The sequence below is a fragment of the Orcinus orca genome, chromosome 7 (genome assembly GCF_937001465.1).
Source record: "Orcinus orca chromosome 7, mOrcOrc1.1, whole genome shotgun sequence".
In the NCBI taxonomy this organism is placed as follows: domain Eukaryota; kingdom Metazoa; phylum Chordata; class Mammalia; order Artiodactyla; family Delphinidae; genus Orcinus; species Orcinus orca.
Window position 1 is genome coordinate 22,696,071 of NC_064565.1, and position 19,080 is coordinate 22,715,150.

At 42.3% G+C, this 19,080-nt stretch overlaps 2 protein-coding genes across 8 annotated transcripts in view; one reads left to right on the forward strand and one right to left on the reverse strand.

Moving 5' to 3' along the window:
- The window catches only part of NCKAP5 (NCK associated protein 5), a 1,039,671-nt gene that overhangs the window by 191,837 nt on the left and 828,754 nt on the right, over positions 1-19,080 (reverse strand). For all 7 annotated transcript variants that reach the window (XM_033440354.2, XM_033440356.2, XM_033440353.2 and 4 more), the window contains one exon: positions 6,470-6,538. In XM_033440354.2, the coding sequence (XP_033296245.1) occupies positions 6,470-6,538 (69 nt within the window). The remainder of the gene's footprint in view (positions 1-6,469; positions 6,539-19,080) is intronic.
- On the forward strand, positions 1,439-2,411 carry LOC105748332 (ribonucleoside-diphosphate reductase subunit M2-like). Its single transcript, XM_012535461.2, is given in 2 exon segments — positions 1,439-2,302; positions 2,305-2,411. Coding segments are annotated over 2 exon segments (870 nt in total). The 5' UTR covers positions 1,439-1,539.

A 19,080-nucleotide genomic window follows, 5' to 3' on the forward strand; every position in this document is an offset into this window, starting at 1 on the left:
CACTCTAGAGCAGAATCAGATCAGATCAGAATCTCTGAGGGGCGGCGGCAGCCAGTGGTTCCTTTAAAGCTCCCCAGGTTAAGTGCAATGTGCCAGTAAGAGTGAGAACCACTCATCTTTCTAGATCTCAGACTTCACCCGCTCCAGCTCTTTCTCCTAAAGATGCCCTTTCAGTTCTGCCCCCTTCACCACCTGCCCGCCCGCCCACTGCTCCGCCTGCCCTTTGGTGACTCTGCTGTATATTCTCCAAGACCCAGCGTAGCCTCGTTCCTCTGTGAGTTTCCCTCACCTCCTTCCTCTGGGATTAACCACGCCCCTCACTTCTCCTGCTAGGCTGGGGGTACCTCGAGATCCCAGGGCCTGGGCATGGCTGATATCCCATAAAGGTTTGGAGGATACAGCTGAATCCATCTAAAAGCAAGGCAGTGGTTTGAGGAGATGGTATGTGTCATCATCTTCTCTACTTGAGAATAAGCTGGTCTTAAAGGAACTGGCCAAAGTGATACCGAGAATAAAGAGCGCTTCACTGCTTGCCAGCAAGCCGTCAAACGGCTGGACAAAGATGCTAGATACAAACATGAAGACCTCCAGTGCCCCCCACCTCCAAAAAAAAAACCCAAGATTGGTCCTTGGTTTTGCTTTTGTATTGCAAGGCAAGGAGATGAGGGGTTGGGTGGCAGTAGAAGTGGTGGTGAAGTGACAATGTGTGTGCATGCATTTGTGTGTGTGTATCTATGGATGTGTGTCTGTTCCTTCTGAATAAACACACCCTTTTATTAGAACACACAGAGGGAGTCTCCGACTCCCAAGTGCTTTCCCCAAATCCTCGATATGTTCATTTCCCAGAAAATAACAATCAGTACAAAAGGGATTGAAGAACACTTCAAATTTACATTTTATCCACCTGTGTATGTTTTATGAAACCCATTAGCAAGGAAATAACTTACATGAGGCCTTACCTTGTTGGTTTATCTAATGAGTATGAAAAGCCTTGAAAAGAATTTCCAGTTGGCATTATTACTACATTCAACTACCCCTTTGAGAGTGTTCTCTTACAATGCATGGAAATGGATTGCCTACCCTCATGCAATTAGTTACAAAACGACAGGCATGTGTAATCAGGGGCCGGGATTCATGAATACAGAACATTTGTGCTGCTCACACGTGGTTCTTTATTGAAGATCCCCTCTTTGGCAACAGTTAAACTTCTGCACTTAAAGACGGAGGGCCCAGGACCTGCACGCAGCCCCACCTGGCGTCCCGCGACCCGCGCGCAGCCCCACCTGGCATCCCGCCCGCCACTGTCGCTGGCCTGCAGCAGCAGCATCTCCTCCAGCTCTCGCCTATGAAGGGGCTCAGCCTGGCGGACCGGAAGGACACTCCCCCGTCGCTCAGTGGGACCACAAGGAGGACCTGCCAGGAGCCCGCCAAGCCGAACCCTAAGCCATCTGCCCCCAGGGTGGAGGATGAACCACTCTTCTGAAAGAAACCCCCTGCCGCTTTGTCATCTTTCCTATCGAATACCGTGATGTTTGGCAAATGTATAAGAAAGCGGAGGCTTCCTTCTGGACAGCTGAGGAGCTGGACCTTTCCAAGGACATTCAGCCCTGGGAAGCCCTGAAGCCTGAAGAGAGATGTTTCACTTCGTGTGTTCTGGCTTTCTCTGCAGCAAGTGATAGCATAGTAAATGAAAACTTGGTTCAGATTACGGAAGCCCGTTATTTCTATGGCTTCCAAATTGCCGTGGAAAACATACATTCTGAAATGGACAGTCTCCTCATTGACACTTACATTAAAGATTCCAAAGAAAGGGAATTCCTCTTCAATGCCAGTGAGACAGTGCCTTCTGTAAAGAAGGCGGCAGATTGGGCCTTGCGCCGGATCGAAGACAAAGAGGCTACGTACGGAGAACGTGTCGTAGCCTTTGCCGCAGCGGAAGGAATCTTCTTTTCTGGTTCTTTTGCATCTGTATTGTGGCTCAAGAAACGAGGACTCATGTCCGGCCTCACATTTTCCAATGAACTTATTAGCAGAGACGAGGGTTTACACTGTGACTTTGCCTGCCTGATGTTCAAACACCTGCTACACAAACGTTCGGAGCAGAGAGTCAAAGAAATAATCGTCAGTGCAGCTAGGACAGAACACGAGTTCCTCACGGAGGCCCTGACAGTGGAGCTCATCGGGATGAATTGCGCTTTGATGAAGCAGTACGTCGAATTCGTGGCAGACAGACTTATGCTGGAGCTGGGTTTTAGCAAGGTTTTCAGAGTAGAAAATCCATTTGACTTTATGGAGGCTATTTCACTGAAGGGAAGACTAACTTCTTTGAGAAGAGACTAGGCAAGTATCAGAGGATGGGAATGACGTCCAGTCCGACAGAGAATTCCTTTACCTTGGATGTTGACTTCTAAGTGAACTGAAGATGTGCTCTTATTTTGTTGAGTTTTCTTGTTTTCCTTCTCATCAAAAGAGAAAAAAATCAGCTACCTGAATGGCATTAACCGGCTATACCATAAATTGCCCATAATCTTCATTAACGGCATCTTTAAAACTGTGTAGTTACCTCAAAATCAATCCTGTTAATGCTAGTGGGGTCACCTAGGTTGAAAGCGTTGACAAGAGCTACTCGGATTCTTACGAAAGATCTTGTCCACGTTTGGCTTTTCCAAGCAGGCTGGCTGTACATGACTTCCCCCTGGCTCTCAACAGCACCTTCCTTGGCCTCAAAGTGTCGGGAGTCAAGCGAGTTTCATCCAGCAGGATTAAACAGTTACTGCCACAAGGCAGTAGGAAGACATCAGACTCACTGCTTCAGATTTGAAAGTTTACTTATGATTTGTATATAAAACTGGCTCATTACACACAAATACACATAGTTTGCACTGTCAAGAGTGAAGGCTTGGTTTAACCTAAGTTTGTTGGTTTCTACACCAAATACAAAAGTATTCTATTTACCACTACTATCTATTCTATTTACCACTAACGGGAGCCAATTCAAGATTTACTAGGTGATCGACGTAGGTTAAGCCTGTGTAAACTAAGGGTGTCATTTTTATTCTTTCTTTTCCTTGATGAGTTGAAGAGCTTTTGAACTCAATCCTGTGCACACTTAGGTATCAGTATCAGCCAGGTGGTGCCACAGAGAACACAGGCTGGTTTTGTGTTCTGTAGCCCACGTCGAGTACCGCGGGATAAGAGATGTGGAGAAACGAGACGCTTAACTTAGGTCATTAGGAACTGAAGTGTGATCCGGACTCACTGTGGGCAACCTGGGTGTGCCTGAGGGGCGGTATCATTTAATTTCTCAAATTGTATGTCCCCCAACTTCAAGTTAGTATGAAAGGTCCTTGAAGAGTCTTCTTAGCTGGCATCCAAGATATTCACTTTGTGAATTGGTTTTCAAATCATCCTTGAATGAAAGGACCCACGTAAGATCTTTCTCCTATTAAGTGGTAAAACCAGGACTGAAACTGCTTCTCCTAAAAGTTGAGTGTTTATTCTGATTTTGTTTAATTTGTGTGGAAGTAGGTACTGGTGACTTAACCATTTGTACTTTAAAGTTAGAAAGTTGTTCTACTATATTTTTTTTTATATCATATCTGTAGCTCATACTTTGAAATACTTACCCAGTATTATTTTGCAGTTCATAACGATTGAGTGAATATTGTTCAGTGCAACTGCTCCTAGGATTTGCCTAAATGTGAACATCATCTGCTGGATTCTTAAACTTCAGTAGAAAGCTGGTGTTATGTGAATAATTCATACATGTTCCACTCAAATATTAATTTCAGAAGAAAGTATAAACTTAATAGGTGTATTTAATAGGGCTAGTTTGAATCAATCCACCTTTATGTTCCCTCCCCCCCTCCAAAAAAGATGTTACACGGAAGGTAATGCATGACACACACTGATCCTTTGGCCATGTTTGTTAACACGTTGTGTTGTGTGTTGGCTGACCACTGGCCTGTTCTGCTGTCAGTTTTCTTCATTTATTGTATTAATATAAATGGTAAAATAGTCAATTTAAAAACTTCTGTAATATGGGACGCTTTTCTACCTTTTAAATTATTGTTATAAAGTTAATCCAGATTATATGGTCCTTACACTTGTGCGACACAAAAATAAACACCTTGCCTGGCGTTGTCAGGTACAGGTGGCAGTTGGAAGCAGAGTTTAGGATTCTACCTCCCATTAGCTGTGTGACGCAAGCATTAGCTTCTGCCAACTAGGGTTCGGTTTTTTAATCTGTTAAAAGGAAACAGACTTTGTCTAAATCGTTTCAAAGTCCTAATATTGAGTACTGCACCAGTGATCAATGATTTCAATAAAACCGTTCTCATGTCAAATAAAAGAACACCACCAAAAAAGTACAGTGGGATTCCCCCTCTGAAAATTCTGTCTTCAGTGGAAACTTTATACTCAATGATCTTGTGGGTGAAAACTTCGGTTTCACCAGACACATGCTAATGACACCTTCGGAATGCAGGCATAGAGAACGTACAGAAGGCAGGCTGTGAATTTCCAGAAAGGAATGCTGGGAGCTTTTTGAGTGATGGGGGGGGGTGACTTGTGCGAAAATTGTGACAACTAAGAAGTTTCCGTGGTGTGATTCACGTAAATTTGACTTCTAAACGCAGATTAAGTCTCATTGGAAATTTCTGTGCAGGAGGTTAAAGTGGAACTTTGCTGATCAATACATATGACCCAAGGGCAATATTTGTTCCTTTAAATATCCTTGGATCTATTTGGTCTTTCTTGCCCTAAACTTTGATTGGACCAAGTACCTGGGGAACAGGGGGGAGGGGGCTGAACTGGCCTCACTAGACACTGAGTCTCCACTCCTCCCTTTATGTCAACTTACTTGAGTGATTCTTTTAACTCTGGACGGTGTAAAGATTATTCAGTCCTTTTAAGGCTTGACAGGGCAGAGGAGTGCAAACACCATTTTGCTTGAGTAACTAACATATATGGCTGGAGATACGAAACAATTAAAATCTGAAATAGCTAAACAGTTTTCTGGGGACATTTTGAGGGTTCTTCAACAAGTAACTGTGAAGCAAAGTGCTCTGTGTTACGAGGATAATGGCTCTTAGTTTGTAGAGCTCAACAGCATCACCCGGAGAGACTGCTGATACACAGATCGATCATAGCCAGGCCCACGTCCACTCCCAGAGTCTCTGATTCTCTACAGCTGGGAACGGGGCTTAAGAATTTGCATTTCTAACAAGTTCCCAGATGAGGCTGATGCTGCCAGCCCAGGGATACCACTTCAAGAAGCACTGGTGTAGGAAAATATCCAGCACAGGTGGAACTCTGAAGGAAACACCATTTCTAGTTTCAAGGGAGAAGAGGAGTACATGGCGGAGGTGATGATGCCATAACTGGGATTTGAACCTGTGTTCTTTGTCATTCAACCCATCACCTTCTGGGACAATCAATGGGGGGATTGGGGGAGGGAAGGGGGAAGGAAGTTCAAGAGCATTTGTCGGAAAAGGTTTTCCCAATTGTTAGTGAAGAGGCAAAGACTGAAGATACATTGCTAGTTTCCACTGGTAAGGTAGTAGAACTCGACTGAATGTAATTTTTCTTATTTTCTTAAAATCTCCGTCAGCTATATCATAACAGCTCTTAAACAGAATCTCTTAGAAGAATATGTGCAAGTCTTAGGGTATCAGGCAGATGACTAGAGAAGTCATCCCATCAAATGAGTAACTCCAATCACCAACCAAGTCCCAGATAAGAGCTTGTCAGGGAGGCCAACGGCCAGTCCGGGCTGGATGACATAGGAAAGATGGGTGGTACGATCCCTGGCGCCGTGTGAGGGGATGGCTGAGGGGAAAACAAGGGCCCTGCATACACTTCAGTCTTCCCTCCCCTCTCAGGAACTCCGAGCCACCCACCATCTCTGCCGTCATCTCTTCATCGTCGTCGAATCACATTTCTCCAGTTTAGTCAGGCATGTGGCCCTGTCTCCTTCCATTCTGCTCGAATTTTCCTCCTTACTTCCCTTTCTCTTCTTGCCTTGTTCTCAACCCACTGACTTTTCCCCTCTGGCTGCCAACTGCGAACATCGTCCCCACCCACTCTATCAAGGATTTGCTTTTTCAGAAATGGCATCCAATTGGAGGCGATGCAGCGTGCCCTGAGGTGGCTTTTCTCATTCACGGGCTGGGATCACACTTACTGGACAGGACGAATTTATCATACAGTGAAGCATCCCCCAACCTATGCCCCAAGCATATTAAACAATAACCAAGAGGAATTTGCAGATGCCCATATAAGGATATAGGGAGGGAGGGGGAGGGGACTGACTGACCTTCCTTCTCCACATTCACCATGTTTACAGCCTTCCTTTGAAGGCGAAAATGCTAATGTTCTCTGGAGACCGGTAATAGACACATATTAAGATCTGACATAGGGAATCCTAAACAGTCCAGCCTCTTGTCCAGAAGCACCCCGCTCCCCTTACCTCATCAAGACACCTCTCATACTGTTCCCTTTGATTTTCATTTTCCAAAGCCAACGCTGAATTCTCTGCCTGCAGTAGAGATACAAAAATTATACAGATAAATCAATGAAATGCTGTGTTACGTGACAACACCTTCAATACAGTTACTAAATATATCTCCTCAGGATCCGAAACACTCTTGTAGAAGAATCTTTGACGAGTTTGCTCTAAGTACTATTATAAATCTCTCAGGGATGACTCCTGTCTTATTGTTCACAAAAAGGCATTAGCATTTAAAGAAATGCAAAACTTGATATTTTGAACAGGAAGAAAATCAAATCATGGCCTGATGCGAGAGTGTTCTGTAAAAAAGATTATAATGTTTACTTCATTCTATGAAAATGTAAATGGAAGAAATGCCTTAATCCACTTCATTAAGACCTGTCACAGTTTCACAACCTGGTATTTGTTTAGGTCACAGAAGAGAACCTCAGGTAAATTCGTGAAAGCGTAATTCCAAAAGCAAACTGAACATGTTGTGTTCTTGGTTAATCAATGACTTTTGAACATGAGACTATAATGAGAAATTTAAGAATTGAACATACTTAAGAGTCCCTCGCCCCTCCCCCTGCCTTTTTAAAAGTACTGCTTTCCTGCTCCTAAGAGCCTTGTAGGTACCTTAATGTTAAATAAGTTACTGTAGGATCCTAGGTTGAATATGGTTACTAGGTTACCAGCAGAATAATAAGGGAACAAAAGTATACAGTATAAGCACGTTAGGTTTTAGAAGAAGCATGGAACGGTGGCATGAAAACTGCCCTCTGTGTCTGGTGACCTGGGTTCACTTTGGCCACTGCTGGCCCAAACCTGAATCCTGGACTGTATAAGTTAACCCATCCCATGGCTGCCACAGTGATCACCATCCCAATCTCCCAAGGAAACCTGGCTCTACCCACCCCTCATGACAGCCCTCCTTGACATTTAGAAGTGGGCATACAGACCTTTAGATCATTTTTTTCCAAAACTATGGTACGATTTTTAGGAGGTACACAGATTCACATTTTCCCGTTATAGTTTATTTCAACTTTTTTTTTGGAAATAATTTCAAACTTACAGACGATTTGCAAAAATGGTACAATGAACTGCCGTGTACCCTTTCCTTAGATTCACCAATTGTTAACATTTTGCCACATTTCCTGTATCACTTTCTTTCTCTTTCAATTTTTTTCCTGCAACTTGAGAGTGAACTCTTTATCCCTAACTACTTCTGTGTGTATTTCCCAATAACGAAGACAACCATAGTATAGTTTTCAAAGTCAGGAAATACAGTGTTTATTAATACAGCACCACAATCTGACCTATAGTCCTTATTCCAAATTCATCCATTGTCCCAATAATGTCGTTACGGCAAAAGTTTTTTCCAACCTAGAATGCTCTCCAGGATCGGGACCTGATCTTGGATGAAGGACAAATCATCTATTTGTCCTTCATCCAAGATCGTGTAATCTGGAAGAGTTGTCGTCTATGCTGTTTGTCCCTCCCTCCCTCCGTTTTTTTTTTTTTTGGAAGAGTAGAGGGCAATTATTTTGCGGAATGTCCCTTAATTTGGGTTTCCTTCAAGTTTCCACCTGCACACCTGGCAGTAATGGCACAGAAATGATACTGGGTCCTTCTCAGTGCATCATATCAGGATCGTGTCATGTCCATTTGTCCCATAATTGGACATGTTAACTTTGATCACTTGGTTAAGGTGGAGTCTTCCAAATCTCTCCACTGTAAATTTACTATCTTTCCTTTCAGAATTAATAAGTAAATTGGGGGCACATACTTTGAGACTATGAAAATCTCCTATTCTGCATCAAACTTTTATCTACTTATTTTAGCAGCCATCCATGAATCTTGCCTGGATCAACAATGACTTCGGTTGAAAATGATGATTTCTACCATTCTTCTGCCTACATTTACGAGTTTGCATGATGTCATAAGGAAGTGTTTCTCCTATTTATTTATCAGTATGAATACATGGATTCTTTTATTATTCATAGGACTATGTCTGCACTCTCAGTATTTATTCTGATGCTCAGTTTTCTCAGCTTTGGGAAGGTGAATCTCTAAGCTGTGCCCTTTGACATATTTCCTTCATTTTTAAAACATGTTCTTTCTTTTTTGGCCCAGGGAAATGTTCCATGCCCATTTTGCTTGTCTGGTGCCCCGTCCCTGAAAGCAGCCATTTCTCCAAGGAATCCTGCTTCTTTTTAGTTGGGCAATGATATTTGGAAACTAAGACCTGGATATTAATGTGTGCAAATTACTACTGAGGGATCACCGCTCCTAGTCTCTTTCAGTGGAAGGAAGCGTTTCTCCCTTCTCTTCCTCTCTTCCCCTCCCTCTGTCCTTGCACATGCGTGCGCACGTGCGGACACACACACACAACCCCCCACAGACTTCCTCCTTGCCCTCCCTTTTCATATTTGTATCTTCCTGCTTCTAGAGTGAGAGCATGGGCTGCTGACATCATTATATTTTCTCATTTCTTCAATCCTAAAGTGCGTACGAAATGGTCACACCACAAAAAAATAGTACTAAGAAGAATTCACATTTGCTTTTTCTTTAGAATGCAGGTATATAGTAAAAATACTGTGTTCAAAAGATACCAGACTGGCTCTTTCTCACCCCTCACACCTTAATGTGGCTACACTATTTATTTGAAGCTGAAGCTGGAAGGGTTGCATTTATGAATATTCTTTATGAGATTCAGAGAAATTTTGAGGAAGTTAACATCTGCTTCTTTCTCAATTTAATTTTATTTAGATTTAAATATGTTTTAAGAAGCAGATTCACAGATACAGAGAACTCTAGTGGTTACCACTGGGGAGAGGGAAGGGGGAGGGACAATATAGGGGAAGGGGAGTAAGAGGTACAAATTACTACGTATAAAATAAGCTACAAGGACACACTGTACCACACAGGGAATATAGCCAACATTTTATAGTAACTATACATGGAGTATAACCTTTAGAAACTATGAATCACTATACTGTATACCTGTAACATATAAGGCTGTACATGTAACTATACTTCAATTAAAAATGTTTAAATTGTTTCAAAAAAAGAAAATTTATTTTGAAATTCAGGTCATTTGTTTCTGATAGTATTCAAATTTAGTTTCTCCTCTTCTCATTGGTTTCATTTTATATTTTGAATATGGAAAACATGAACATGATTCCAAAAGTCAAAACTATACTAAAAGGAGCGAGGTGTCACTTCCTCTCCTAACCCTCCAACATCACCCCTTCCACCTCTCACAGATTCTCTCCTAGGGCCCATCACCCCCTTTGTTCTTACCATCATTACAATCCTGTGCCCTGTCCCCCTCCCGTTATATATGCAAAAATCAACTGTTCCCCCGCCTTCTTTCCTACCAGTTCTCTACTTGCATTCTTTCTGCTTTATCAGTTTATCACTTTCACGTACTATTCTTCCACCCTTGCCCTATACATCCCTGTTTTAGCCTCTTTGCTGGATGATGACCGGGGAGGCTGGTCTTACACTTCTCTTTTATTTCCACAGCATCTTGAAATTTTCCCTCTTCTTTTTCCCTTCACAGTCACATCTTCAGATGGTACCTTTCCTCTCAGCCTCGTTTTCCCCAGAATCATGGCCTCGCTGAGATGGTCACCTTAGGTCCCGTACACTTTCAAGCCCTGCCCTACAGCCAGTACTGAGATTTGAGCTCATGGTGTCAGACCTTCTCATCCTGGGAGTGCTTTCCTTGTACCCTCTGCTACCACCCTGCCCTGGCACACACAGCCTCGCTGTGGATAGTGTTGTGGGTACAGGATTTGGAGTTTAGTTTTCTGCGGACAGCAACTGAAGTTCTAGTGTTCTGTTTTCTGGTAACACAGAAGGTGTGGGTTCCGTGTGGTTTTATTTGTGCTTTGATGATTTGAATTTTTGTTGTTGTTTTTTTTTTGGCAGATGTATGAAAAGTTTCAGATTTAGGCCCGTTTGTTACTTACCAGTGAAACTGATGTGGTGTCACTGAACCAGGATGGGGAACAAAAGCTGAAGTAAACAGTCTGTTTGGATGCCACTGTCAGATCATCCCGACCTGGTCATCTTTCAAATCCAAGGGTTTAAATCCCTGTTTCTTCTTCAACTTTCCATTCTAATACTTGGCTTCGACATTTTTCCTCTGGGCTCGAATCCCTGTTTTAGCCACCCTCTCCCAACACTCCTGTCCCTCAGGTGGGATCCTACACTATTCTTTCCATTTTCATCATGGACAGACATCTGCCACAGAGCCCAATCCTTCCACCCTCATGCTGATCATCTGTTCAGATTTTTAAGTATTGGTTATCCTCAGACAGTTCCATCATTTCATTCCCCACCCAAACTAAACGAAAACTTTTCCTGACTTGCTATTGGTTCCTCCAGGGCTTGTTCCGGCCTGTCACACTGAACCCCCTTCAGACCTGCAGCCGGTGTAACCCCTCAGCTCCCCGCCCAGCCCAGGTGGGAGGGCCGGTTCTACCCCCGGCAGTTTACCTGGCAATAGCAGTCTGTGTAACCTTCAACAAGTCATGGAACCTTTCTGGGATTACAGTTCTTTAGTAGTTAATAAGTGAAGGGAACATAGAAGCCAATCTACAAAGCGACTTCCGGTTCAAATATCTGGATACCATGAATAATGGAGAGACTGCTAGAATTTCAGTTTTATAAAGTCACTGCTTTCTTTGGAGAAATTTAGCTTCCCTGGGGTCTGCTGGTTTTAATAAGGCAACAGCACAGAGGATGATGGGGAGAGATAAAGGAGAGAACAGCAATGCCAGCTTACATTGCTTTCACTTGAAAAATCTTGGGAAATAATACGTAAGGAAATAAAGTTGAAAATGGGAATGTATATGGGATGTCTGTATCTCGCTTCTACCCACAATATCATGTTGCAATAACACTCCAATCGATCCATTCAGATAATTATCATCATTACACCATTTACATTACTTGCCTTACGTTTACTGCTCTGACAATCTATTACAGGCAAGCAAATTAAATACTTTAAGGGTGCTGGGAAAGACATGGCAGTCACATTTACGGTTAATGCGTTCAGTTACAGAGACCAATTTAATTGATGTAATCCTACATAGCCCAGGGGACGACGGAGATATTAACAATTATGCTGGTGAAGTTAAAATAATCTTGAACTCATGATTTTCTTTAATCCATTTGCATTTATCATAAATTCAGGATTAACCTGCTACCAACATGAGACAACAGGGGAAGAAAACAAGAAAAGAAAAAAGGAAACTTTATTAAATGTGATTTAAAGAGACAGTGACTATTTGTATGGCAGGGATGGGAGAGGATGAGGCAGAGAGGGAAAGAGAAAATGTCAGTGTCACTACTGAGACTTACAGAATGAAAACATGGGTTGTGCCACTTTAAATAAGTGTGTTATTAAAGCAGTGTACTCAGAGGATGTCATTAGAGTGTTCAATTAAATATAACAGCGGGTCTCAGGGCTCAGCTTGGTCTCGCACAACAATCAAAAGCTTGTGCCAGACTTAGTCTCTGATTTAGAGGATTTCCTGCTCTGTGTGGTTTCCTTAGGGCTCCAAATGGCAGGGATCTAAATACGTTTCTGATTTCATCCCTAAAGTCCTTAAATATCTTTATAAAATTGAAGAGCTTCATAGAGTACATCTGTATTGTTTTGGTTTACTGTGGAAAATGGGTCTGAATTAATATATGTAAATTTTTTTTAAATCGAAGTATAGTTGATTTACAATGTTGTTGAATTAATGTATGTTTAATATTAATACATGTTTTAAAGAAACTACGTTCCTTAGGGGGTCTGCTTTGTGAATAGACATGCTGGCCGGAACTTACAAATGATTAAAGGGACCAATGCTTCTAAAGTGCTGCTCTACATTAATCCTCTAAGTGCTCATTATGTATAAATCTTTCTATACTATAAATGTGTTTAATACATCTGCTACAGTTGAATGATTGTGTCCTCCCCAAATTCATATGCTGAAATCCTAATGCCCAATGTGATGGTATTAAAGGGTGGGGCCTTTTGAAGGTGAGCAGGTCATGAGGGTGGAGCCCTCATGAGCGGGATTAGAGTCCTCATAAAGGAGGCTCTGAAGGTTGCCAGCCCCCCTTCCTTCAGGGAGGACACATCAAGAAGGCACTGGCTATGGCTATGAACCAAGAAGAGGACCCTGACCAGAACGTGACCATGCTGGGGCCTTGATCTTGGACTTCCCAGCTTCCAGAACTGAGAGAAATAGATTTCTGTTATTTATAAACTACTCGGTCTTTGGTATTTTGTTATAGCAGCCTGAACAGACTAAGACAGTATCCTTTTCCACAGACCAAAGGTACAACAGTTCTACACAAAAAACTTGCCTCTACATAAAATCACAACTCCACTGTAGGATTTTCACCTGTTATATTCTGTCCCCACTCATCTATGCAAACATATATTTGCTGCTACATAGCATATGCCATCTCTCAGGTCAGGTCTAGCCCCTGTTCATCTCAAGAAGTTCAAGGTCTCATTCCCCAGGCTACGCCTTTGCTTCCGCTGTTTCAGACGGAATATACTTCACTTTCCCATTGGCTTTTCTAAATTCTACTTATTTGTTGTGGTCTGGTGAAGATGTGAACCTAAAAACTTATACGGGGGCATATATTTAAATTAAAAAAGTAATTTCAGATGGACAAAAAAGTTTCAAAAACATTACAAAGAGTTCTTCTATAACTTTCATGCAGATTCCCCAAAGGTTAGCTTTTACCACGCTTGCTTTATCATTTGTTTTATGGAAGAAAGAAGAAGGTGGAAAGAGAAGGATGTCTTCTGAAGGGAAGAAAGAGAGAAAGAGAAGAAAAACTCCAATTCACAACAGTTAAAAGGGCTGCATCCCTGTGGTTTCCCTTCTGTAACAGCTGGTCTTTTTCGGAATTACATCTTCCCAGCTTGCTGAAAACCCTCAACTCAGCAAAGGCAAACAGGTCAGAATAAAGTCAGTAAAAAGGTATTTCTCAAAAATCATGGTTGGGTCCCAAAGGCAGGAAAGCACACCTTTTTATGATCGCCCCTCTGAATCAGAGTGCTGTGACACTCCAGTTAAATACCTGCGTATTTATACCTGAGTTGCCCATTACAGTACCATCCTAACAACTTCACTCTGTGCACCAAGAAACTTCAGATTCGGCCTTCGAAGAAAAACAGAGATGCCCCAAATAGCCTTAATTACATAGTCTGTTCTATTTTGAAAGCCATCTAAGGAGAAAGCATCATGGGAGTGGCTGGGCGTGCCATAAAGCATGCCATCCAAGTGTGCACATTTTCATCTCGTAAAGTGATACAAAGCCTGAATTCACCAAGCACTGGACCTGGACATTGAATCTCCTTCCCTGTATCTTCATCCATTAAAACTTATGGTGTTTCTGGATCATTCATCTTATCATGTCTGGTCACTGTGGTGGCCAGGTTGGAGGCGTAGCTGGCAAAAGGGTGTTTCCCACTGACTGTATTTAAGAGCTACATCTCCACACCTGGGCAACATGTAGGGCTGCTGTGCACTTGGAGACAAATTTTGTCATTCTAGAAAATTTCTGGAAATACTTATAAGCTCTGACCATCCACCACAGGCATAGGAATGCATTCTGGAATGCATTCATGGAAGGCTTAGAAGGAATCTCTGTGCCCATACATGCACAGGCACACTGCCAAAATGTCATTACTCTTGCACTAAAGTAACCTGCGGATGCCCAGTAAGTCCGGGCCAAGCACAAGGCACTGGGGAGCTGAATTCAAATAAAGTGGCATTCATGTCTCAAGGAGTTCAGGATCCCAAGCAATGAGAACATGTTATGCAGGACCTGTCTGTAGGTTCATTTTCTTTTTTTTTTTTTTTTTGATTTTTAATTATTTATTTTTTAACATCTTTATTGGAGTATAATTGCTTAACAATGGTGTGTTAGTTTCTGCTGTATAACAAATCAGCTATACATATACATACATCCCCATATCTCCTCCCTCTTGCGTCTCCCTCCCACCCTCCCTATCCCACCCCTCTAGTGGTCACAAAGCACCGAGCTGATCTCCCTGTGCTATGCGGCTGCTTCCCACTAGCTATCTATTTTACATTTGGTAGTGTGTATATGTCCATGCCACTCTCTCACCTCGTCCCAGCTTACCCTTCCCCCTCCCCATGTCAAGTCCATTCTCTACATCTGCGTCTTTATTGCTGTCGTGCCCCTAGGCTCTTCAGAACCACCTTTTTCTGTTGTTGTTGTTTAATTCCATACATATGTGTTAGCACATGGTATTTGTTTTTCTCTTCCTGACTTACTTCACTCTAGGCCCGTCCACCTCACTACAAATAACTCAATTTTGTTTCTTTTTATGGCTGAGTAATATTCCATTGTATATATGTACCACGTCCTCTTTATCCATTCATCTGTCGATGGACACTTAGGTTGCTTCCATGTCCTGGCTATTGTAAATAGAGCTGCAATGAACATTGTGGTACATGCCTCTTTTTGAATTATGGTTTTCTCAGGGTATATGCCCAGTAGTGGGATTGCTGGGTCATATAGTAGTTCTATTTTTAATTTTTTAAGGAACCTCCATACTGTTCTCCATAGTGGCTGTATCAATTTACATTCCCACCAACAGTGTAGGAGGGTTCCCTTCTCTCCACACCCTCTCCAGCAATTGTTACTTGTAGATGTTTTGATGATGGCCATTCTGACCGGTGTGAGGTGATACTTCATTGTAATTTTGATTTGCATTTCTCTAATAATTAGTGATGTTGAGCATCTTTTCGTGTGACTACTGGCCATCTGTATGTCTTCTTTGGAGAACTGTCTATTTAGGTCTTTCTGTCTAAGGTTTGTTTTGACAATTTGATTTTAGAAACCCAATATCAAAGCATGATAAAGCCGTTAGTACCTGTACCTCCTCCCCCATTAATGAGGTTACTTCCTTTGTCTCTGAACTTGCTAATAAGCAGGATTAACTTGACCTCCCCTCCCCTGAAACTCTATCGCTCCTTTCCACTAGCTAGAAGAGGAAAATTGATCTTTTCAGCCTGGAACAGATTGTACTTGGGACTCAGACTTGTGTTGATTCAGGGAAGTGATGCTCTGTTATGTCTGACAAGTGTGTGTTTTTAAAGACTGGTACAAATATTTTATTATTCCAAACATTTAATAATATTGTCAAATTATTCCAAATTATTCCTACTAAAATTGAAAAACTCAGCAATTTCAAAAATCACATATTTGCACTCAAGATGCAACAAGTAATTTCTAATCATGACAGAGCCTAAAATGCAGGTACCCGAAAGGTCTTAGCAAAAACAACCTTTGAACGTATTTTGCTCCCCAGATGTGTGTTCAGAAATACCAAATCTCTCTGACTTTCAAGCAACAGGGGACTAGAGTGAATTCTGTGGTTTTATAAGCATCACAGAGAAATTTCACAGAACTGGGAAATGTGAACAGATCTGATCACTTTGTTGCACAGAGGATATTTGTGACATTAACCATCAGTCATTTTAGAAGTTGAATTATTCAAAACTTGATTGATTTGCATAACGTAATATCAATTAAGATATTGACCTTATTACCTCATTTAATTGAAGACCCCTAGACTGTAGGGGGGAAGATAGTGTTAGCTCCATTTCACAGACTGAAAAATAAACTTAAAGAAATTGTCCATATACATCCTTTATGCTACAGGGATAATATCGTTATATACACAGTCCTTATTCCTTAAGTATTTTGGAAGAGAGCATATAAACAAAGAAAGCCCAAGAAATATAGTGTCAGTGCCCCACTCGGCCGAGTGGGTTGTTTAACTGACTGGGAATTCCTTCAGGAATAGGAATCTTTGACCTCTGAACTATACAGGAACTGGAAGACAAAACAGGGGAAGTAAACAAGCACAGACATTTGCACTCCAGGAATCGTTTTACCCCCAAAACGAAGTTACTTAAAAATGTAAGTTAAGGGCTTCCCCAGTGGCGCAGTGGTTGAGAGTCCGCCTGCCGAGGCAGGGGATGCGGGTTCGTGCCCCGGTCCGGGAGGAGCCCGCGTGCGGCGGAGCGGCTGGGCCCATGAGCCATGGCCGCTGGGCCTGTGCGTCTGGGGCCTGTGCTCCGCGGCGGGAGAGGCCGCGGCGGTGAAAGGCCCGCGCACCGCAAAAAAAAAAAAAAAGTAAGTTAAAAGTACAAAGATATACCATTACACATGCACCAAATTGGCACGAACAGAGAAAAGGTAAAAGGCAAGTGCTGGCGAATACGTGGAGAAATAGGAACTCTCATATCACACCGGGAGGAGGTATAAATAAATGTATTCACGTAGAACACTATGGCTTAACCTACCGAAGGAAAAGATGCTTATACCTCGCAGCCCAGCAAAGCCGTCTGTAGGTACATCCGCTACAGATGTCTGTGAACAACTGTAACAGGATGGCCACACACATGTGTTCACAGCATCTTTGCTCTCACGGGCTCCCAGACGGAAATAATCCAAATGAACACTAACAGTGCAACTGGCAACTTGTGGAAAATGTATATAATGAAATAATGTACAGAAATGGAAGACAGCGGAAGAGAGCACGAAAAATGGATACCACATATGAATCTTGCAACGACAGCACTGAGCGAAAGAAGCAGGATGTACATTCAAACATATTTACACAAATACACGCACATGGGCGTGCACATACATACACATTAGCTCCCCAAATGATTCCAAGTACAAATGTTAAAACTGGAAAAGTTACATTGTTTGGGAATACAAAAATAGGAAGTAAAACTACTTTTTTCAGAAAGCAAGAAAAGGATTATTCCGGAAGTGAGATGAATAATTGCCTCCAGTGGGGAGAAAGGAACCTGTGATGAGAGAGGAACCTGTGGGGGGCCCTCTGGGCTCCTGGCGGTATTTCATTGGCTGACCTAGTAGCAGTTCTTCCATTGTTTGCATTATAATTTTTCACTGTAAATATACATTTTACGCACTTGTCTGTAAACACATTTCACCCACACACATAAACACACACGCAAATAAGTAATAGAGCACAAGGCGGGGCTTGAGGGCAAGGGAGTTCTGGGAGGGTCTAGGTGTACTCGGGCAGCCAGTTCTGCTCTTACAGGGTCAGAGGGTGCAGAGTGGGGACACAGGGCAGGGAAAAGGACAAAGAGGTGGAAGGAGCCAGACGCTGTGGTGAAGGGACACGACCAAATGTGTATTTTGAGTCACTAACCCCCGGCACCAGCGACGAAGAGGGACTACAGTGGCAGCTGGGGAGATCAGAAAACATGTGACTACAGCATCCTGTCAAGGACCAGCTGCCCCTGAGATACAACGGTGGCATCGGGGAGGAGGGGGAAGACGCACGCTGGAGAAAGAATTCAGAACAGATTCTTCAGCTCCTCACTAGCACCTGGGTGAGAAGGACAGCCAAGAACCAAAGACAAAACAAAGGTTGATATTCTAGGTCTCTGAGACAGTGGTAAGGTCTTTGACGGAAAAGCAGAGCAAAGTGAGATAAACAGTGTTACGTGAGATTTTCAGAAAAATATCTATTGCTCTGCCATGGAACAATTTCTTTCCCCTTCCTACAGAGAAGACAAAATGACAGCAGGTGTATAACTCTTGCTCTTAGGCAACGTATGCCAGCAGTCCACACTGACCCCTCTCCCCTTTCTTTGCATTGTTTGCATGTTTCCAGGACATCCTTTTCAGTGATGCTGATGGCTCGTTCTGATGCTCCCTTTCTCTTTAGGGAAGAATAATGGCCCTTTGCTTAACAATTCACAAGGAATGACACAGCAATCCCACTACTGGGCATATGCCCAGAGAAAACCATAATGCAAAAAGACACATGCACCCCAGTGTTCACTGCAGCACTATTTACAATAGCCAGGACATGAAAGCAACCTAAATGCCCATCGACAGACAAATGGATAAAGAAGATGTGGTACATATATACAATGGAATATCACTCAGCCATAAAAAGGAACTAAACTGCATCACTGGTAGAGACGTGGATGGACCTAGAGTCTGTCATACAGAGTGAAGTCAGTCAGAAAGAGAAAAACAAATATCGTATATTAACACATATATGTGGAACCTAGAAAAACGGTACAGATGAACCAGTTTGCAAAGCAGAAATAGAGACACAGATGTAGAGAACAAACGTATGGACACCAAGGCGGGAAAGTGGAGGTGTCGGGGGGTGGTGGGATGAATTGGGAGATTGGGATTGACATATATACACTAATATGTATAAAATAGATAAGTAATAAGAACCTGCTGTGTAAAAAAAATAAAATTAAATTCAAAATTTAAAAAAAATAGAGGCTGATCTTTCCTCAGGAAGACACACAAAGAAGAGCCACAGCTGACTCTTGCCAACATGTAACAAAAGCAAGAAATAAAACTTTAATCTTGGAAACAACTGGGTTTGTTTTGTTGTTGTTTTACCACAGCATAACCTGTAAAAATTTAAAAATATATAAAATATACCAGTGGAATAGTTTCGGAAGCCAGAAAGATGGTAAAACATGTTAAGTAATGGGGAAACATTTGATAATGCTATCAAC